Genomic DNA, 22,570 nt, shown 5'->3' on the forward strand with positions numbered 1-22,570 from the left:
CCCTGTTCATTGCAGGGGGGCTGGCCTAGGTGACCTTTAAAAGCCCCTTCCAATCAAAAATATTCTATGATTTTAGCTCAGCAACACTGACGAGTCCCTGGGTGCCAGACACAGCAAAATTTGCCCACAGATGATTTCCTGGCCAGTAACTTCAGGACTGGCAGTCTGGAGGGCAAATTCCTTACTGTCTCTTGTCCCACCCAGCCAATGCCAGCCCTATACCTCCCCACAGCCTGCTGCCTTCCTCTCTGAAACTAAACCATCCAACCTGCACTTATAAGGGTAATGAACCCTTTATAAAATAGTAACACAACGCACAGGTTTAGGTTACCAGACCTCATTTACACTTCAGCTTTGACACAGACAAGGCCTGGAAATGTGGGCAGCCACACAGCTGAACCATTTATCACTTTAAATGAATAAAGGAAAGGGAGCTCTGAGCACAACCAGGACTCCCACATGCTGCAGCCCCTCCATCCCACAAGCACTCACCTGCATGGGCTGTTCAGTGTTCACTGAAGTCTTTCCAGATGATTTGGAAGGTTCCCCCTTTTTTCACCAGGCTGTTCCATTGTTTGTAGAAGTTCAGGACCACAGCTACCAACAACCACCACCCCCTGCCACGCCTGTGGGACACCAGCTCAGACAGAGCCACCGCCAAAGGGCACACACAGATAAGGATGGCAACATTAAACTTTGTTTCTGCTGGAAATCAGGCTGAAATGCTGCCTGTGACCTCATTATTTGATGGCCATGTGTGGTGACATAACCAAGGCCAAACACAGTGACAAATATATCGGGTTATGCTCTGCAAAAAACATCTTTGGGCTCTCCCCTCCTGCATGCTGGAAGTGGAGCCACTGCTCTGCAGGGAACCTAGCACAGGGACAGCCAGGGACCAGAGTACTGGAGAGCTGTGTAACAAAGGTAGAACTAGGAGAGGAGTGAAATATTCCTCACTCTACTCAAAGAAGGCTTATGGTTACTTCTTCCCTAGTTTATGACCATGTAAGCCTAGGAGTGCCCAGGCAAAAATTAATCCAAACTTCATCAGCCATGATTCATCAGTCACGGTATAGCACAGTATATAGTGCAGAGGCACAGGAGTTCACTCAAATTTTAGAATGTAAATGGTAACACTGCCTATGAAAAGTCCTTCTCACAATAAGGATTCAAGGGATAAAGGGGGTCAAAATAACTTAGACTGAAATCTTGTTCTCCTGCAGTGATACAGGCTGCTGCTAGAAGAGTGTAAAGGAGATGAGGGACTGACAAATTTTTCTTTACAAGGGGAAACAATAGTTTGGGTACTGCAGAAAAACTTGTAGCACTTCCTCTCTGTAGGAAGGAAATTCTTCTAAGGCTTTGTTGGCACAATCCCTGTACTCTCTTCACTCAGCAATTTTTTTTGTTCTTGGGCCCACACTGGTGGACAGGCAAGGCAGGAGGAACCCAGCAAAGGGCATCATCACCAGCTCCTGCTGCCCAAGGCAGGGTGAGCTGCCTCTGGAGCACCCACAGACCACAGAGGGCAAGGCCAGGACAGTAATTAATTTCATTGCACAGATTGGAATAAAAAGCTATTTCAGGAGTCAAGTAATACTCTCATTGGTGTGGCTACCAGCATAAACCAAATAAAAACTCTAATCTCTAAAACACAATACTTTTTTTTTTTTCTAGAAGGGTGGAAGTAGGGAGGAAAGAATGTAAAACCAAAACAAATAGGCATGTTTCTTATAGGATCTGCACTACAGACGAAATGCAAAGCAAGTCTCACTCTCCCTAGAGGGTCTTTTTTCAAGAGGGAGAGTAATAATAATGTAGTAATAATAAGCACTTATATAGTGCTTTACATTTTCAAAGCACTATGCAAACATCAACTAATGGGACACGGTAGAATAAGTAGTGTCTAAAATGAGCCTATGTACTGCATTGTATTTTTCTACAAAGTGGCTGGGACTGTTTTTAAAATTATATTCACCCACATATTGATACTTTGCCAATGGATTTTCTTTAAAGTGCAACAAAAACATTTTTGTATTAGTTATACTCCACAACCTGCATATTTCCAAATTGTGACTCAAAGCAAATTGTTTATACACTTTCATAGACATAAAATACAATTTGTTTGTAAGCAGAATAGGTTTGCTAACTCCTTAGGACGATATATCAAGACACTTCTAGACACATGCCAGTGTTATACAAGATAAATATATTTAACCAAAGGAAGTTTTCCAGAGAGAAACTAAGCAAGAGTAGCACCTTTCTGTATTCCAACCTTTTAGAAGAGGCAACCAGCACCTTATCAGTAAGTGATTACCTAGTGAGGATAGGAGTCCCTATACTGTAGCTATAAAACAAGAGTCACTTTCTAGCTTTTCCTGTTAATTCTATTCTATAAAACTGATTTAGAGTAGGGAAGATTAAACAACGACAGAGAAAACCCAAATATAATGACCTGACCTGGTATCTCATTTCACTTTTACCTATCTAGCATCTTACAGCATTTAATAAATTCACACCCCTCTCCAAGGGACAGATGTTATACCTTCTCTGCATACCTTACCAAGAAGGGAAAAAACTAAGATAAAGAGAGAAAACAATTACATGACACATGCACATTCATTGAGGACCTGTGGCAGAGGCAGAAGAGATGGCAGAAGGGAATGAATCTGACTCCAAGTCTCTCCAACATCCCGGAGTACCTTACTATTTTGCAAAACTTTCCATTCTTTGTTACTAATTTGTGTTGTAGCCAACCTAGGTGCTTCTGTCAGATGCTACAGCAATGCAAGCTCAGAACAAAAAGGCTGCATGAGACTGAAGTGAGTTGAGGAATATTTTTTTTTCCGATATGCTCAAGCTAGGAATCCAAAGCAAGTCAAAAAGCACATGCTGAATCTATCTACCTTTAGGCATGCGCTTAACTGTAAGTATATGAGTAATCCCAACGGCTTCAGTTTTGGGGATTTTAATAGTTGTATGGTTTTCATAACTACAGGAAAAACCCTTTCCAACAAACTGCCAGTGTGACTCCCTGTTGTACTACACCACAATTACTGGAACATATTTGGTATTTCTCAAGAGGTTCAGATAATGAAGAATCCTCCAAATTTTCTATTAGCCCAAACTTAGGAATTCTGCATCAGGGAGTTAACAGCAGAACAGACAATGTATGTAAGGTATTGCAAAAGAGAGAGGAAGAGAGAAAGAAATACTTATAAATTTAAAGCTTGCTTTTTTTTTTTTTTTTTTTTTTAAAGTAAGTCTTGTTTGAGAGCCCAGACTGCAGCCCAACCACTGCTATTGCACAAGCAAACTGAGTTAAAGTTTTTAATCTCTTTTATCCCTTTATAAAAGACAGCATTTCTTCATAGTTTTAAACCACAATGTTTTCCCAAATCTGAACAAGATTAATAATAAATAGGAAAACACACAAGAAATCACCCTACTTTACTCTTTGATGTGCTATTGGTTTAACATTGTGTCACAAGCTTCTGCTAAAATAAAAACACACCAGTAGTTACAAGGCAATTTTTTTTTTTTTTTTTTAAAAAGGACAGGTACAATATTGTGGTTGCTTTGGGGCTTTTGTTTGTTGTTTTTTTTTTCTTCTTGGCAAACAGCCCATTCTTTTACTTCCTATGACTAAAAATAAGCAAAGGAGGAGAAAGGGAGAAAGAGAGAGGAGGGAGAAAGAAGATAACCCTTCCCTAGCAAACAGGAGAAATAACCTGAATAAGAACACTAACAAGCAGAAGCCACTGCTGCAACACTAAGGAGCAGGCTGGGCACCAGCTAGGGGGGGACACATTGGGAGTTTTGGGCAGCAGAGGCTCTCTCCTTCACTCCATGGCTATGCTACAACTCCAGACACATAAGCCAGCCCATACCTGAGGCTGTGGAAGGAATGAGGTGGTATTTGAGTCAACCATAACCAAAATTCAGCCACAAGAAAAAAGCTTGTATAAAGTACCAAAAAGAGGTGGGGTTTACCACTGTATCTCCTGCCATCCCAGCAGACCAGCATCTGCTAAAGGCCCAGCTGGTATTTAAGCACCAGGTGAGCAGGAGCACCCAGTTAGTGACACGTGCCCCATGGTGACACAACCTATGGTGCAAGCTAAAAGTAGAACAAGCCTTCCTTTTTCTAGAGATACATAAATCTGCTTTCTTAGTACATTATTTTAACTTCAAATTGCTCTCCAGCAGTGCTGTCTCACATGAGGCTCCTGCCAGCAACTCCAACCAAGACAGGAGTAATGAGAGACCCCAGCTCAGCCAAACTCTGATCTCTGGGTGACTTCCCTCTCCTCACTCCAGCTCTCTCTGCTCTGCATTGCTTTCAATGCACAGCTGCCTGCTTGGCAGGGATCACCCCCCACCCAAGGAGGGAATGGGAGCAGCACCCAGACACTGCAAGCAGAGAGCACTCCAGAGCTCTGCTGGGACACACAAGTCCCGTAGGAATGGGAGAGAGCAGCGAGCAGCAAGCAGTGGTGCAACCTGAGTCTATTCTTCCATGACTTTCAGTAAACGTCAGGCTGTGCTCATGTGGTTTTGCATCCTTCACTTCACCAGAGCTGAGCAGAGCACTTGCCTCAACAACAGTCATTTCTTGGACACATCTGCAAGGGTTTTGTGACCTGCCCATCAGCCCACTGCAGATGCAAACCCAGCTCCCAGGTGAGCAGGCACACTCCAGCCTCCCCAGTAGAGGCATTTTTGAGAAAGATTTGATCCAAACTGTTGCCACCAGAACACTGGGAAAGGGGACACACAAGACTCATCCATAGCCAGCAGAGAGCTGCAAGGTTACTTTTCTGATGGGCTGCTGGGGGGTAAAATCAGCTTCATGAGTCCTTTGCTAGGTAGGCAGTGTTAAAGATCCAGAAATGGAGAGCAAATCCCAGCCCTCACCTCATGCAGCAGTGGGCACAGCCATGAGAGGGGAAAAAAAAAAAAAAATTCACAGGCTGAGTGTAAGGTAATGGCAGCCCTGAACCAAGCAGGATTCATCTTCACACTCTCTTCTAGAGCAGTGGGGTTTAATATATGCCTGTGAGCAGACTGCATTTAAGCCAGGCACTGGTGTGTTTTTCCAGCTCAGAAACATTAAATTAAATTTAAAAAAAAAAAAAATAATCTTCAGAAGAAAACAAACCTGTTGGGGTGAGCCAATAAAAGAAAATCTAGTCGAGCCAGCAGTAGACAGCAAGAAAGACAGAAGAGCAGATAAATTCCCTCTAATAAGTGCACCAACAGCCTTCAGCTTACCAAAGCAGCAGGATGATTCCACTGTGTCTCCTCCTTGCTGTCACCTCAGCAGGTGCCACTGCAAACCAAGCAGTGGCTGAGGCTGGGCCCTGGGCACACCAGCCCACAGGCAGGCTGGGTCCTGCCCTTTCCTGCTTCCCTGCCCAAAGGCAGGACTGGCCCAGGGAGCTCTGCTAACATGCTCCAGAGTTGCTGTTATACACAACTGCATATGCATAACTGCTGGGAGCAAAACCAGACAAGATTCAAAGGGAAAAAAGGCAGTAAAGAGGATTCCACCTAGGGAGGAAAACCTACCGGTAGGTATTCCCCAAAGTAAATCATCCTCAAGCTTCCCAAGCTCCAAGGTAGGAGAGATGCTGTGGGAAGGGAAGCAAAGCTGCTTAAGGGACTCCACCAGCATTTTCACAGGCTGTATGAAGACACTGGGAAGAAAATATGCAACAAGGAGAGGAGAGAGGACGGTGTGACAAGGTTAGTTATGCATCTTCATGTAAGGATTATTTCCTACTATTATTAATTTGCAGCTGCCAACTGAAGATAGGCATGGAAGTGCAATGGGGAAGGGCAGCTGTCTCTACCTGGCTGGGGCAGCTGTAACAGCAGCAGCTGCCCTCCTGGGGGGAGAAGCACTGGGAACAGCCAGTTTCCCTGCTGGTCCCACAGCTGGGCTAGTTTCCCTTCAACCCATCATCTGTCTGTAGATTAAAAATCAGAGTTCCTCATTTCTGCCTCAAGATAAGCTCTCATTAGGTGGCTTGAGGTTTGCTAGGAGACAAACTGCATTTGTCAGCTGGGATACCTGCCATCCCTGCAGTTTCCACAAACATGCATGCTTGAAGAGGCCACAGAATATGCAACCAGACAAGACACTACTCTCCAAAAACATTAAATTTTTTTAAAGATTAACTAAACAGAGTTTTTCAACATCTCTCTTGAGAGACAGCACAAAGAGGCAATCTTGCATCCTTTATTCCTTGACATTGCTGGACAGAAAGCTTAGAGCAGACCCTGCTCTGGAGGCAGTCAGGGCCTCCCTCCTAGGCCCCTGGGGACAACAATTTCTCTACTTGCCTTTTTGTTTGCTCAGGTTTTGGGCTGCACTGGCTTTGCTTGCTCCAATCAGACCACAGCAGGTTTTAAGCCATCGGTCTGATGTCTTCAGCTGTGCCACTGACAGCTACGACACACAGAACGTTTCTTGGATGGCCATGTATGGGGGATACAAAAACCTCATTTACAACTTGGCATCTCAAGAAGGACAGGGTGGTTCAGCAGCAGGTGACAAATTAAAAGCTCATTTTTTCTACGCACTTTCTTTGGAGCCACGTTTTTAATACAGTCCCACTGGCAAGGAGGAAAAACCACAGCAGAGCTGCTTCTTTATAAAAATATGCATTTGGTCTTTGGGTGAATTTCTGGTGCTTATCAGAGCACCCTGCAAACCGCGCCTGCAGGAGATTTGCCTGCCTGTAACAGCCTCACCACTGAAGCAGCATCTTGCTGCCAATTGCAGGGGATTTTTTCTCATCCCCCCCTCCCGAATCTCCGGAGCAGCAGCTCCTACTGCAGCCAGGGACACCCGGCTGCTCAGCCCGGCAGCTCTGCAGGCAGAGCCTGGCAGCTCCCTGCTCTGCAGCACCCCTCCGTGTGCTGGAAACCAGTCACACCAGGGCTCTGCCAAGCACCTCCCAGGGGTGGGGGGTTTATGTTTGGGGGTTTTGTGGGCTTGTTGGTTTTTTTTCAGACCCTCACCTTTGAGTTTGGGTTAATTACGGAATTTACTTATAGCAAGAAGAATGAAAAAAGAAGCTCTCTGTTGAGTGTTTATTTAGAATCAAGAATAGTAAACAACATAAAACAAATGGGAGCTTTAAACCAAATCTTACTTATCTGTTATCAAGAAGGAAATAAATTCAGAAAGAAAACACCCTTGGAATGAAGGTAATCAAATAATTGGACTCATACACAAGCATTAGGTGACAGCACAGGATCTGAAGACAAGCATGCATAGTTTCATTTTAAAATGGCTCATAATATATTGTACCATACTTCTAAAGGATGCTCAGAATTTGACTGAAAGTACTTCTTTATCTTTTAAGAAATTGCCTGAAGGCAACAACTTTCTCACCCAGAGTTGTCTGCCACATTTCCCACAAAGTAACACTGCCAGAAACACACTGATCTTACCATATAATTCTAGTGTAAACATAAATAAGATGCAATTCACACACAGCCCTCCTTCTCTACTTCTCCATCCCAGTATTTTCAATACTCTGCCACATCCCACATGCCCTCTGGGGGAACAGTCTGGTCAGTAAAAGCAAAGAAATTATGAAGGGCAAGGCATGCCATTTTCCTGGAAATAAAGGAGGCCATGAGCAAAATACCCAACAAACATATCCATAGAATTCAGCAATAAATAATAGGAGCTTGGCATTACTATGTAGTCCGGTATATTTTTACTCATGTGAGTAAACTAATGAAGCAAGAGAAATTTGAGTAAGAACTTAAATAAATTAAAACAAAGCTGCATTTACCTATCAAGCAAAATAGCCAGTAGGCTGCTGCTTTTTTTTCAGAGCAGAAAGCAGGCTTGACCATCAGAAAAACTTCTACGCATTTTGTAACCACGTAAGTTAGTCTAACAAGATACCACATATTCCTCTAGACCTTCTCTTTCATCTACACAGGAACAAACATCATATATTATATATTTTTGTGTGCATTCCAAAAAGAAGTGTTGAAAGCCTGGTTTTATCCCTTACCGCCCTGACCTTTACTTCCCTCCAAAACCCTGAACAATGAGGAGTTCTCACAGGCCAAGTTCAGATGCTGTCATGACTATAAAATAGTTAAAACTTCCAGAATTAATGACTGCAATCACAATTTTCCTCAAATTTCTCTATAATAAACAGAAAACAGCTATAAACTACAACAGCTACATTCCTCCAGATAGCAAAGCACTATCACTGCCTATTAAGAGCAGAAAAGCTATTTTGTTTACATGTTTAACAGGTAGTGTTTTCTTATTACTAATCACACACTTCTACACAGAGCTCAAGACCCTTCTCAGATCTATTGCTTATCTCAGTCTTTAAACCAAAATTTAAAAGCAATATAGGTACAGTTCCAGGTAAGTAAACCCCTGTGCCAAAAGTTTGTGTTTAATCATCAGACACGCTCTACACTCAACCACCAGCAACAGATTTCCTAGTTTCCCCATTTTATTTCCATCTTTCTCTGGTTAGCATTTCTGCCTTCCCAAGTATTAAGCCGATCCTTCTACCATGTGTCTTCTCTTCCTTCCTTTAAGCTTTCCAGGTTGGAGAAAAGGAAGCTAAAAGGCTGCATGATCAGTCAAGTTTGCTTTGTAAATGTAGCTGCTTATACCAACATGTTAAACACAATGTGTGTCTCCTGGGCTTCCTGCAGTGCTGCCAGGGAGCTCTTGTAACACCACTGCATCCTCTGCACCTTGAACCTGTCCAGTGCTCTCTTAAAAAACCCTGCAGATGGAATCCCAGAGATCTAGCAGAAGCTCTCTGCAGCACTGGATACCAAGTGACTATTCCCATTAAATCTCTTTGCTTCTGCTCTCTCAATTGCAAAGCAAGAAATGAGAACCCCATCCCTGCTAAGGTTAGTAAGAAACACTGCCACCAAAACAAGACAGAGTTTTCACCCCAGAGCTGTTACAAGCCCAGGCTACTCTCAGCCCTCCAACATCAACCAGAATCTTGATTAATACCATCACTTCACCAGCAGATTCTGGGAGTTTAGACTTACATTGTTGATCTCCACCTAAACATCCAATCCAGCTCCAATTACTAGCAAGGGGATACATTTCACTGACCTTAAAAGCTGCAAAAGTGGGTCCAAGACGCTCACTCAAAGAACTTCATCTCTACACCAAACCCCCTCATTTCAGAAGGGCTGCAAGTCTCTCTTTATAAACTTCTCTTCATTACCACTCAATTCACCAACATGTGAAGCAAGTTTCAGCACTCAGCAGGTAGAGGCTGGGCTAACCTATCACCATCATGGTAGAAAAACCTCAGCCAGTTGAGGTTCATCAAGCAGAGCTGCTAATTTAAGTACCAGTCCTGGTGGAGGTTGCCTGGAGCCTCACCCTTATCTCTAAATTACCTTTGGGCAAATCCAATGTAAAGCCAGTAACAGCTTTTGTGAGTCCAATCGATTGAGTGGTTAAACTTGTACAGTCAGCAGACAACCAAGGGAGGCATATATTTTAATGGTAGATGTGGAAACAAAGGAATTTTGATTAGCCTTGGGACTGAAGGGGGTAAAAATACTGGTTTAGGATTTTCCCAGGATATGCATATTAAGAACTTGTCTTTTTGCCCTCTGTGTAATTTTTTTTAATATTTGGAAAGCAGAATTAGGCCACATTTGACCAAACCTCCAGAGCCCAGCAGGAGCCAACAGAGACTGGAGCGCAGTGACTTGTTAACTCTTGTACTTGTACTCATAACAGGATTTCAGTGGTGAGCAGTGTGTTTTTTGTAGCACGATCAGAGGCTTAGACAAACTGCTTCTCTACAAGCAGGGACCTTTCCCTCTGCTTCGCTTTAAAACCCGAATGCATTGTTTACCTTCTCTAATATGAACTGGAAATAACACCTGTGTAAAGCAACTCCAGCCGTTACACTTCTGAAGCAGACTTAGTTATCAGTACCAGACCCAAGGAGAAGATGACTGTGGGTGATGCTACAAATAGACTGAGATCGACCCCACTAGAAATTGCCCGGAACCCGCAGGTAGGGTGGGCTTAAATGAGACCACAACTGAGATTATTTCATCTGCAGCATACCCAAGCGAGCCCTTCAGGTCTCCTGAGTGGCCTTTATTCAGCAAAGGAAACACTCCTCTGCCACAAAGGCTGCCTTACATTTGTACTTGCCACTCCGCTGAGGTAGCAATAAGTCCTTTACTGTTTGTTCAGCTCTTGAAAGTCCTGTAAAGCATTCACCATTCACCTGTCACACTTCACAAGCTGAGCCCTTTGAAATGAAAATCTAAAAGTAAATGTGTTAGTCAACGGCTGCTGCTGCAACAAGAGTGCAGACACCAGCACAAGCCTTCAGGCAGGTAATTCGCTTCAACACCAGACTGGAGAACAACAGTAGGTTTTATTTAATTAGGATGAACAGAAGAGATAAACCTCACAGCAGGGCAAAATTTTAAAAATAATTCATGCCCAGGTAACAAAAGGGCAAATTTCAATTACCTAAAAAGCTAAAAAGTTGACTTAATACAACCAAGGGGGGAAAAAAATTAATAATTTTACTGCATATGATTAACAAGTGGCATTTACAAGCTCTGCAAATTGGTCTTTCTGTTGCCTCATCTGTGGCTAGAAAGGAAAAGGTTTTCTTTCTAAGCAAATGCAAACAATATAATGAAGCTACTTATCGCTAGATTCAGAAGGGTATTGCAGTGCTATCCAAAATAAGTCATACTGGAAAGCTAATGCTTACACACCAATTCACTGTACCACAGCCAGGTTTGTGAGCCCGTTCCAAACAGCATCACCCAGTTTCCAAGCCCATCAGGTCCCTTTGTTCGTGTTTTAGAAGCAAACCATTGCAAGAGGTCGAAGCTCGAGCCTTCCCCATAGCTGGAAATGTCACAAGAGACCGTTCAGTCTCTGCACATCTTTCTACTCCTTAGAATAAAGCGACTCTGATAAACCACCACAATTCACTGCTGCACACATCCATATATCTAGATGGTGTCAAGAAGATGTGGTACTTAAAACTCATCACCCTCTGTGTCTAAAAGAACAACGAACGAGCTTCTGTACATTTACTAATAGGCAGCGGGAAACAAAATGCACAAGAATCTACTTCTGGGCTCTAAAAGTATTTGGAATAAATGCAGGCACTACAGAGAGCTCAGGGCTGGTCCCCACTCGGCTCCAGCTCCCACCCACGCTCTCCAACTCCATCTCCACCAGTGCAGGCACCAGAAGCAGACCCTCCCCTCCACCACCATTTGTCAGTCAAGATTTAGCAGGAGTCTGTAATAGGTTTTATGTTATTAGTATTTCATTACTCTAGTACTTTTATTAGGATACGAGGGAACATAACAGCCATCCTTTTACAGAAGCATTTAAGGAGAATACTGATGGAGCATTGAGGGGTTGATGTAGGCATTTTTATAAGACAGCTCAATTATTGTGAGTAATTAATAATCTTTTGTTTAAGAGAATATTAAAACACATGAAGAAATTTCTTATCTTTTACAGATTGCAAACTAACACGAGACCAAAAGATTATTTTTATTCTTTAAAAAGCAAAACCAAACTGTGTTTTGCTTTTTTCAAATGTTGTAATGAAAAGACACTGATTCCATAAAATGGAACTGGGGAGAGAGGGCAGGCAGAGATACAAGTAACCTAGTTCAGTAACAATAACCAAGTAAACAATTAAGAACACATTTATCAAAATGGAAGTAAATATTAATTCTAGAGTATGAGAAAGTATCATCATTCACAAAACCAGGAGGTGAAGTAGGTTTTTTAAAATGTTTACTTTAATAACTGATCGCTGGCTGCCCCCCCAAGCACTTGGCTTAGTTAATTTAACCAGGTTGAAACCACTAACCCAGGTTTAACCTGAGAGTTAATGTGGCACCAAACAATAGATAAAACCAAGCCAGAGCCCAGTCTATGATAAGACAATTTGTGTTTACACAAGCTTAACGCATCTACAAAACATCATGTTTATATCCAATTCAGAGGATGGCATGAACATCTGCTTTCACTTCAAGACATTAATTTTCAATTATTGAAGAAAAACAAAATAAATCCTGACAAATTACTGGTAACTGTGGAATCTTTTGTTACTCTATTAGTTTATAACAGTAATTTAGAAATCCTACAATTAACATCCTAACAAGAGCTCTCTGATTTTTTTTTTTTTTTTTTTTTGCACGTGTCATCTGAAGCAATTCAGCATTGAATGATGTTCTTTAATTTGCACTGATTGTACACAAATATTTTTGGAGAAAAAAATGTGAAGCGTTCTCTGAGAGCCACTACTGTTACATGGTAGCTGTTTTTCATGGATGGCATCACTAAAATATGAGAATTCTATTTTCTTCCCCTTCATATAGAAACCTTTTGCATTATCTTTCCCACCGTTTTCAATTTTTGGCCACATTTATTCATTATGTTTGCCAGGACCAATGGGAACAGGCCACAATTAAAAGGTGTTTGCACACAGGCAGGAGTTTCAATCAGTAAAACTAGTTAAATACCACCCAGATCCCATCCAGGAGAGCATACCCAGGGGAGAGAAAGGCAGGAAAATGGGACTTACAGAGTTCAAGGGAGAACGCTGCTAGGCTTGTAGCAAAATACAGAGGCAAAAATTAAAAACTGCAGGCTAATCCCTGAAGGCAGTGCTCAGTATACTGCATGGATTCAAACGTTCTCAGGACACCAGCCCCACAATGAAACACCTACATCTCCAATTATTCCTAATCCCCCAAAAGCTACACTTGATAAAGAACAATCAAGAGCGTAATCTTATTTGATACAAGTTTTATCAATTTTAGCTACTGCTTTCACTGTATCAATAAAATTCCACCAAAACTTGAATGAACTGTAAAATTAAAGGATAATCGCACAAGTCTCTTGTATTTGGCAATTATGATTGTACTTGTCAAAATTTAATTTGTAGAATGTACTGTTCCAGTACCTTCAGGTTCTTCTCCATCAACTGGGAAAAAAGGAAAATTATATCTTTAAGACAAGTATGAAAGACATTGTTACTTCCACAGTCAACTCTGTAACTGAGCTCCGACATTGTATAATTGACTTTGCAAGCAGAACAACAGCAATATAACAAAGAAAATGTCAGTGTTTTCACAGCGCTAATCTATAGCACTAGGAGGGCCTCCTGCTGTCAGCCAGAGCTGACAATACAATAGCTTTCAAAGGGATATTACCATCACGCTTTTATTCTTGACATCAATCAAGACAAAGAGAATCCTTTTCACAAGACATTCAAAATCAAACCTTTGTATGAGCAGATAGGTAAAACAGCATTCCTTTAAAGAAGATCATTCATAGCAATCAGCTAATTGGAACTCAGCAAATGGTTGAAGTATTTTTATTTACTTTGCAGATAACAAAGTAGTGAAGCAACCTCCTTTCCTCTTCTTGACTGACACAAATGAGGCAGGTAGGGTGTGAATCTAAAGTTTATCAGCATTTTTTGCCAACTGAAAGCAAAAAAATATGACAGCAATTCTGCAACTTCAAGTAGGATAACAAATCTAGAGTTAATTAGTGCATCCTTTTGCAAAACAGTTTGATTACCGACTAGCATGTTCATGCACAAATTCCCCTTGCAAGCTGACAGCAATTTGCAGAACTGTCAAATTCAGCAACTAAAGTGCATCTGATGCTTAAAACCTTGTGCCAACGCCAGCCCAGTCCCCACAAAGTGCAGTCGAGTAATTCCTCAATTACAATTACACGGGACTGGAAACCTACTACTTACTGTTACCAGCATCTCAGCACTTCACAAAACTGCTTCCAAAGACCCCAAGTTGTAGCATGAGAAGCCGTGGTTTAATTAACAGTAATGATGAACGCCTGCTTTCCTCAGCCCCCACAGCCGACTGGGTGCCAGCTACCCCCCAGAGCACAGTAGAGAACAAACTTTAAGGACACTGGTGTTGACATCAGCCTCATCATTTTTAACGGGACAGACAGTGCCTTTGGATGTTCACAAGCACGTTATGGTTCTGGGGTTAGAGACCACGTGGCTTTAATGACATTGAATAAGGTACAAGTCTTACAGACAACAGAAAAAACCCTCAGCAGATGAGGCTATGGGTAGCAGGGCAAAAGAAGGGTCTGTGCTGAGGAAAATTACTTTCATGAGCTTTGTCTGTAAAGTAAAGTTACAGAACAGGCTGGTGTTTTACTCATCCCTGCTACCATCACACTGTCACCAAAACGTTTATTTGGTAAGCCAACAAAGACTCAACCCCTCCTACTTTTACTCCATCCTCAGTGATCTGAAAAAACCTTCCTTTAAGCCAAGCAGAACTTTGTCCTCAGCCTCCAGCTACAAGATTAGTATTTTCAAGTTAGCACAAAGTATTGGTCAAAACAAATCAGCGTTTTGTATTGCAAATCATAAATCCCACATCAGGGAAAAGTCAGTGGCTACTACTGGAGTTACAGCTGCAGGAATTACTGCAAGTTTTGTCAGGCTGAACCTGAGACATAATAATACAGAACAGGGACCACATGACCCGCAGCTTTGCTGGCATCCAGTTTTGGTTTGAAATCACTTTATTTTAAATAACGTGCACCTAACAGTTGTCAACATTTGATACTTCTGTCAAAGTCAGTCTCTTCTTTAATGTCAGACAGCATTGCTCCCAGTTAATGTGCAGGCGCCTTGCCTTTTGCATGCAGAATAATCCCTTTCATCACAGGCACACACTGATTCTATTTTAGTGCATAATCTTTCTGAATGAAAAAGAATGCACAAATCTCAGTAGTAGTTAATAAATAGCAAAGCTGCTTTACAAAGTGATATAAATATATGAAAAAGAGAAAAACAGTAGATTATTTCAAATCCTAAGTGCTACACATATATCCACATAATTTATGCTTATTTTCTTCTCAGTTGAATTGGGAAACCTGTGACCTCAGAGTGCCTTTATTTATTACATCTCAATTATTTCCATGGAAACATGTACTGTGGCAATCTACTGGGTTGCCAGCTCCCTAGACCACAAAACATGTACGATGGACTTTTTAAAAGCAGGTGATACGGATGAATATAAAGAAAGGAAGAAATTCTTTATCCTACGTAAACACACGAGTTGCCTTCTATTATCCAAAATTTCACCTTAATTCAGATCATTTCTTAGACTCCCTCATTACTCAGCTCATGCTAAGACATGTAATTTACAACCAGTTTATACTGAAGCTGAAAATACTTTTTTTAAATTTTTTTTTTGTGCCTAAAGACTACAGAAATATTTAGAATCTTTAAAAACTGGGCTTTACCCATCTCACTGTTTCAAAGACCTTCTAGATATTTCTGCTTTGCAGGGATAATGTTTCTTAGATATGACTTGGTAAGTAAGTTACCTGCTTTGATTCATAAAAATGCTGTTGGAAATCGTGATTAGTTCTGCATTAGAATTAGGGTCAAAATTTCATTATAAAGTATCAACCCCTTGTGAGAGATGTGGCCGCCTAAAAAGTAATGAGGTAGAAAACAAATGACTAATAAACAGTAAACATCTAAGATTATTTTAGCATACCATGTCAATGTTTACTAATTGAGCTTCTAGAGCAAATAAGGTTTTGCCTGGCACAGAACTATTTCCTGAACATTAAATGTGACACTTAAGCACAGGAAAATATTTTAAACTCCAGAGGCCTGGCCACTAAACATGATCCCCTCATTTGAGGGAAGTCATGACCCGAGGCCTTCACCAGTGTTTTCAAACTACGATCCTTTTAGTTTCAAACAATGTATTTCAGAGCATCCCCTAGAAATAGCTCTAGCTCTGCCCTTTCTGTAACATTCTGCCCACGGACAGCAACATCCATCTACCAATTACTGAAGTAGCTCCTTTACCACAGATTGTCCTGGATTGCGGAGGGTCACAACGTCGCGCTGCAAACCTGCCCCACAGCACAATGCTACCAGGTACTGTTAGTTTGGGGGGGAGGGGGGGGAGGGATGATTAAGGGGTTTGTATGGAGGCGAAGGACTGACTTCACAAAAACTTCACAAACATTGGAAGCACCCACGATTTACATTGCAATCATCCGTTAAATAGTGGGTATCTCACAAAAAAATGTAAAATGGCCTTGGATCAGGTTTCGATTCCTTCTTTAGCTGCTCAATTAACTACACGCTGATTTTGTCCACCTGCAAGTTTTTTAATTACGAACGCCTTAGACTTTTTGTTTCAATACAGGCATCGAAAGTTACGATCCTTTTGTGCTGCCACAACAAAGCCCCCAGACCACTGAGTTTGCGACTTCTGCTTTGTGCAGAGGACAATAAAACCTTACCCAACACCAGCTAACCTCCTCGTGGCCGGGAGCGAAAGGCTTCGGAAATCACGCCTTCCCTCTCGTACCAGTTCACTTAAAAGTCAAAAAGCTGGCAAGGCGTGCAATACGGCGCGGGGCTGGTCCCGGCCCTCCCTTTACATTTCGCCAGCAGCTTTCTTTTGGAGGTAAACAGGCAGTTTTATACACCCCTTCGCTATGGATGGTGAAGAATATGCAAAGTTTCGAGTTCAACCTTTATTAAAGCGGTTTTTACTAAATTTGGCTATTGTTCCTTCAAGCCCAAGCAAGTTTTGAACCTTTATCTATCAAATCGGTTTTAATTCTCTCCTTCTTTCACCACCTTTACGCGCATTGGACGGCGGGAGGAAACAGACGGCGCTGCTATTCCCAATCATAAAGAAACGTTAATTTCAAGCTAAACCGGCTAAAACACGAGTGTGCTCCATTCCTCCCTTCCCCAGCCCACTGATGCGCCACCGCACCCGAGCATCACCGCCAAACTTTCCACCCTCCCCGCCTCAGCGATGCTACCGGCTTCTTTCATCAGTTATCGCGACACGTGCCGCCACCGAGCCTCAGCCGGCACCGCGGTACCCACACACGCACACACCGGCAGAACGGACGGCGGGCGGGAGAGCTCCCTGTGAGATGTGAATGTCCGACATTGGGAGCTCGCTCGCCCGCCCGCCGTCCTTTCCGGGGGGGGCTCCGCCACCACCGGCCCGTATCGGGGGGGGGGGATTTGCAATCCCCGCCAAACCGGGACACAGCCCTGATTGGCCGCGTCGCGGCGGCGGAGGCGGCTGCCCGGGGCCGACGGAGGATGCCTTACCTTTCACCGAGCGGGGCTTGGCTTGCTTCCTCCTGGACATGTCCGGGCGCCGTGGCTTGTCCTCCTTCTCTTCGTCTTCCTCCCGTCCCTGCTCTCCCTTCCTCTCTCTGCTTTCTCTCTAACTCCCCCCCCCCCTTCCAAACTTTGCGAGGCGAAGCGGCAGCAGCAGCAGCGGGATCGATTATTTGATTTTCTCACTTCTTTTGCCTGTTGCAATGCGGCAAGTTCAACTCCCTTTCCACCCCCTCGGGCACCTTCCCCCCGGGGAAAAAAAAAAAAAAAAAAAAAATCACAGGCGCAACAGTTGCAGTATTTTTTTCCTCTGTTTTTGTTTGGTTGGGTTTTTTTGTTTTGTTTTGTTTTCTTCCTTCCCCCCCCACTTGGATGTGCAAATACAACCGACGCAAAGCGAGCCTGGCCCGCGCCCCCACCCGCCTTTTTGTTCTCTTTAAAGTTTGCGGGCGCCCTGAGGCTCTCAGTCCGGCTCGCACTTTCAGAATAATAATTAAAAAAAAAAATAAAAAAAAAACAGAAAACAGAAACGAAAAAAGGAAAAGAAAAAAAAAAAAAAAAAAGCAGAGCTCTGCGCGGGGTCCCTGGGTTTGGGGTGGGGGAGGGCGCGCGGAGAGAATAATTAAGTGTCTAAACCCACGACGAGCACCGGCCCCGGCAATCCGGGGCGCTCCGGGGGTGCGACCTTGTTGCGATTCTTCTAAATCCTCCCCCGGCCGCACTCGGCCCCCTCCCTCCCTCTCTGCCCGCTCGCCCTCGGCTGCCTCTCCCTTGCTCGCCCCCGCTGCTGGCCGGGGAGGGCGACGAGTCCTTTTTTATGCTGGCCGCGGGGGCCGAGGGGCGGCCGCCCTGTGTCCCCGGCGCGGCGCGGCCGGCGGTGCGCGGCGCGGAGCTGGGCGGGCGGGCGGGTGGGCTCCCCGCGGCCGCCCGCGCTGGCCGCCGCCTTCCCCTGCACGCACGCACTTCGCGGAACAAGGTAAGTGCTTCTTTGCATCGATGCCGGGGCCGCTAGCTGCCTCCATGGGTTATTCGCTGGAAGGTGGCACCGCTCCTGCCTTCATTGCTGCCGCTGCTGCCGCTGCTGCCCTGGGTTTTTATTTTCTTTAGCTCTCGCCAGCCTCCCTCTCTTTTCTTTGTCCTGGCTCCTTTTCCTCCTCCTGATCTTGCTGCTGGGGCTGCAGTGCAGACACACATAATAAAGCCAGGCTTGGCTGGAAATGTAGCTGAGTCCCAGCAGGAGGATGTGAGGAGTGGAGTCCCGGCGGGGGAGCGCTCTGATCCCGTAGGGAGCCCCGCGCAGCCTGCGCCGATCAGACGGAGAGAGAGCCAACAGCACCGAGCCATGGACGGCCCGGGAAATACAGCGGCCGCCCGCAAAACGCGGACCGCCGCCGCGGACCGGACTCTCCGCCGCCGCGCGGAGCGGCGCGGAACCGCGCGGAGCCGCCCCCCTTGCCACCTCCCCGGCTCCGCCCGGCCGGCGTTGCCTCCGCGGCCGGTTCCGCAGCGCGTAGCCCCCCGCGGTGGCGGCTCGAGTCGCCTTTGATCTGCATCGGGGGGGCGGTGAAATGTCCCCCGAATGCGAACGGCTTAGCAGCCGCGGGAAAAGTTGGGGGGGGGCGGTGGGGGGGTGAAGGCGGAGGGTTAAAACACACATACACCCGCTGCTAGGATGCTTCTGGAGAGCTGGGAGGGAAGATTTATTTACTTTGCCTTTCCCAACGTGTTAAATTTAGCAGGAGCTGGAATCGCTCTGCTGGGAAGGTTTCTTCTGGAAAAATCCTAAGTGTTTTAAACTTGTTATCCCACGGAGCACTCAGTGCCAAGTTATGAATGAAAATGCTCAATATAGAACTCAGTGAGTTTCTTCTCCCTCTCAAGAAGGGGCTTGTCTTTCACGCAGGCTTTGCTGCTTTGTAGTACCAAGGTGATGCTGACATTTCATGTACCCCGACCAGCCCCCCAGGAACCCTCTCCAAGCATTCCCTCCCCTGCACATGCTGGGCCCTTGCCGTCCTGGGAGCCTGGCTGATGTACATCCAGACAGCAGAGAGAAGATGTCTCTAATGGAAGGATCTGGGGGGGTTACGTGCAGGTCCTGTGAAAATAGCCCTGGCAAATGAACCCTGATCTGGGCACCGGTGCCAGGCTCCAGGGAGGGGGAAAGGTGCAGCCATTCTGCCTGTGCTCGGGTCAGAAAGAGGGCTGGGTGAAGGCCCTGCTGGTGAACTTCACCTGGAAAACATCTTCCTCTTTACATTTTTTTCTTATCCACCAAAAGAAACCCAAACCCAATGAGTTTGTTGTCAATTGAATTCAGTATAGAATTGCGATGTTTTTTTTCTTAAGGCATTCAAAGAGGTGCTTAGTAGTGATTTTCTGGTTTCTTAAAGTTTGACAGAAACTATTTGGTTTATTAATAAAGGTTTACACTTCCCTCGTACTATATGAATCCAGATTACCACCTGGATATACAGTAAAAAATGTTTCCTGTAACACCATTATAATCAAGATACACTTCTGCTACATCACTGCACTATGTATCAGACTGGGCATTCAGAAAGACTAACCCAGGACAAAGATGGATTGCTAAAAAGCCTGTGGCCCTGATTCTGATCCCAATAAAAAATGGTGATAATTATATTCCATGGAGATTCACCATTACAGAAGCCAATGTGATACCAGGTTCTATAAAGACATAAGCAGGGCTGACAAGGAGAAAAAAAAATTGTTGTGATATTGATAAACTGAAAAATCCAACTGGGATTTTTAGTAAATTTGGTCGGCGTGACCCTAGATTCATATCCGTTCAGCATCAGAGTCAGATCAGGAACTGAATTACTTCTGTATCTTCATCTTATTGGAGAGGCTTAATCCCCAGGCTATCAAATTGTTTCTGTTCTCTCACTGGCCCAATGAATATTTAATTATTCTTACAAAGCAGAACAGCTTCAGCAGGACAGATTCTCATCCCAGAATGTGCTGGCAGTTGGGCACTCTCAGAGGAGTTCAGAGACCCAAATTCAAATCCCCGTGCAATCCAGCAAAGAGGGGATTTCAACCTTAGTTTTACACATTCCACTTGGCAAGTAACTCCCAAGCCCCTTTGCTGTCCAGCCCTCTGCCTCCACATTTTCTATAAATTTAAAAAAATAATTTTAAATGCCATAATTAAAACAAACCATTTCTACAACTTCCCTCTTTTTTCCCCAGTTCGTTAAGAAATTATAAACTTTCATTTTAGCTTTTTTTTTTTTTTTTTTTTTTTTACCTTTTATCTTGCCAGAGGGCCTGTGAGGTTTATTTGCAAGCCCCTACCTGGTTCGGAGCAGTGGTCTGCCATGGTCTGAGCATCCCGAACCCCTCCCATGAAAATGGTTCAAGTTCACTCTTCCAGCTGTCATCAAAGCAGCAGCACCCTTGAAACCACTGCTTCCCATGCTGGCATCTGTTGAAAAATACCCATTTTACAGTGAGAGAGAAAGCAAGCAAGAAGGCAAGTTTGACATTAAAAAAATTAAACACATACATAAATCTGTCTTTAAATGTAGTGCATACATATATAATTATTAATTAATTTGTCTCTATTATCTTCAGACCCAGCTATACACAGATTTCCTCTAGGCCCTGCTCTGTAAGTACATCTCTGTTCCACAGAGTTTTTCAACAAGTGCCTAAATGCTTTGCTGCTATTGTCACAACACATCATTTGTGTATCTCCTCCAGATATATGTACAGTGAGTTTCAGTCCCACAGCCACTCTTGAGCAAAGAAAGCCCTGTAACCCTGCTGAGCTCCCCCAGAGAAATGCAGAGTTCACCCATCCAGGCTCTCTTCTCAGGGCCAGAACTTAAAACTCACATTGTCATTTAAATAGATACATTCCAAGAGTGGTAATAGCAAGGGAAGACTTCACAGACATTATTAAAATATTTAAAGCCAATGACACCAGCCTGTGTGCTAATTTAATAAAAATATATTTAATAATTTAATTTAATTATGGTAATCTAGAACGCAATAAAAATACTTTTGAATCTATTATCAATCTTGTTTCTTCACAGATGCTTTTCCTTTTTATTCTGGGGAATTTTAATAAAAGTGCAAGGCCAAAAGTGTCAAAGTACAGAGCTGTTCTCTTTGGGAGAGAACCAAGAGCCCTGCTGCAGCTCTGGACAACATCTGCATCTCGTCAGGTCACTGGGGCAATGTGAATGCTGGATTTCTCTGTTTGGAACCCCCATTCAGGGATGTCACTGTGCTACATTATACATGACAAGGCTCCTATACTGTACACAATGCAGCTACTGGTGAGAGGGAACTAGTGGTGAGATGCAGCAGAGACCCCTGAGCTCAGGGTGGCTTCTCTGAAGATGGGATTTGTTGGTGGAGGCAACTGACAGCTTCACAGTATCCATCACCTCCACCACATTTCCCATCCGAGTCCTCTGAGGCTGACTTGGAAGCACCAAGCCCCGATCCAGGGATGACATGGTGGGCTCTGCCCCTCTGCTTGCTCCCATGGTCTTCTTCAAAGACATTTTTCCAGGTAGAGGAAAACAAACAAACAAAAAGCACTCGCTTTTCATTCCAACTAACTTGAGATTATGATTTGGTTTGCTCTGCTCTCTTCTGCCACATGCATGCACAGTGAACATAATTTTTGAAGTCTGATGACATTTTCAGGAAGATGCTACTCATAACAATACTAACAGAGAGCTCTTTTCTTTTCTAGAAAGTAGTTACACCATCCTGTTATCATAAGATATTATTCCATCCACACTGGTCAGAGAGCATCCAGAACATTAGCATTTTGGGTTGAGTTTTCCCCGAAGACTATGTTTAAGCAGAGAGCTGGAACAGACAGTGTTATCTCAGGTAGTTCCACCCTGGCAGCAATAGAGGAAATGAATGGTTGAGCTTTCCTCTGAGAAATGCAGGTAAGGCTACCAGCCTCTCTAGCACATATTGATTTATTGGCATTCGATACTGAGAGCAAAACTCTATATATTTATATGTAGAGACATAATTATTTTGCAGGTTTTTCATAATCAGTTTGAAATTACAAGTTACATAAAAATAGTACAGTCGTATAAAGGCAAAAAATAAAAAAATTACAGCCAGGATGTTCAATGAGGACTGAGGGAGTTAGGCACCCAACAGACCAAGTCTGCTTGAAGGAATCCAGCCTCGGTATGGTTTTAAACTTTCTAAAGTCAAAAAAAGATTAATATCTTCAACACATAAAAGGACTGGACCAGGCAGCACAGGGAAGGTCACTTTAATTGTGGAGCAGCCAGTAGTAGAATCAACCTTAAAATGAAGAATATATTATATAGCAGGAACTGGTCTGGCTGAGGTTT

The 22,570-nt window shown here is 43.7% G+C and overlaps 1 protein-coding gene and 1 long non-coding RNA gene across 5 annotated transcripts in view; one reads left to right on the forward strand and one right to left on the reverse strand.

Annotated features, from left to right (window-relative positions):
• Window positions 1-20,617, reverse strand: part of ZNF423 (zinc finger protein 423) — a 230,619-nt gene extending 210,002 nt beyond the window's left edge. For 3 of the 4 annotated variants that reach the window (XR_011728477.1, XM_071756851.1, XM_071756848.1), the window contains exon 1: window positions 20,529-20,617. Coding sequence is in view for 3 of the 4 variants with exons in the window: in XM_071756851.1 (XP_071612952.1) it covers window positions 20,529-20,580 (52 nt within the window). In the remaining variant the exon portion in view is untranslated. Of the gene's footprint in view, window positions 1-17,198; window positions 17,832-20,528 lie in introns of those variants that run through there. The other variant, XM_071756849.1, reaches the window with a different exon arrangement.
• On the forward strand, window positions 17,827-21,731 carry LOC139802082 (uncharacterized). Its single transcript, XR_011728483.1, has 3 exons — window positions 17,827-18,186; window positions 20,497-20,844; window positions 21,272-21,731. It is a non-coding gene; the product is annotated as an uncharacterized lncRNA (long non-coding RNA).
• Window positions 21,732-22,570: the final 839 nt, after the last annotated feature.

The sequence above is a fragment of the Heliangelus exortis genome, chromosome 13 (assembly GCF_036169615.1).
Source record: "Heliangelus exortis chromosome 13, bHelExo1.hap1, whole genome shotgun sequence".
Classification (NCBI taxonomy): Eukaryota; Metazoa; Chordata; class Aves; order Apodiformes; family Trochilidae; genus Heliangelus; species Heliangelus exortis.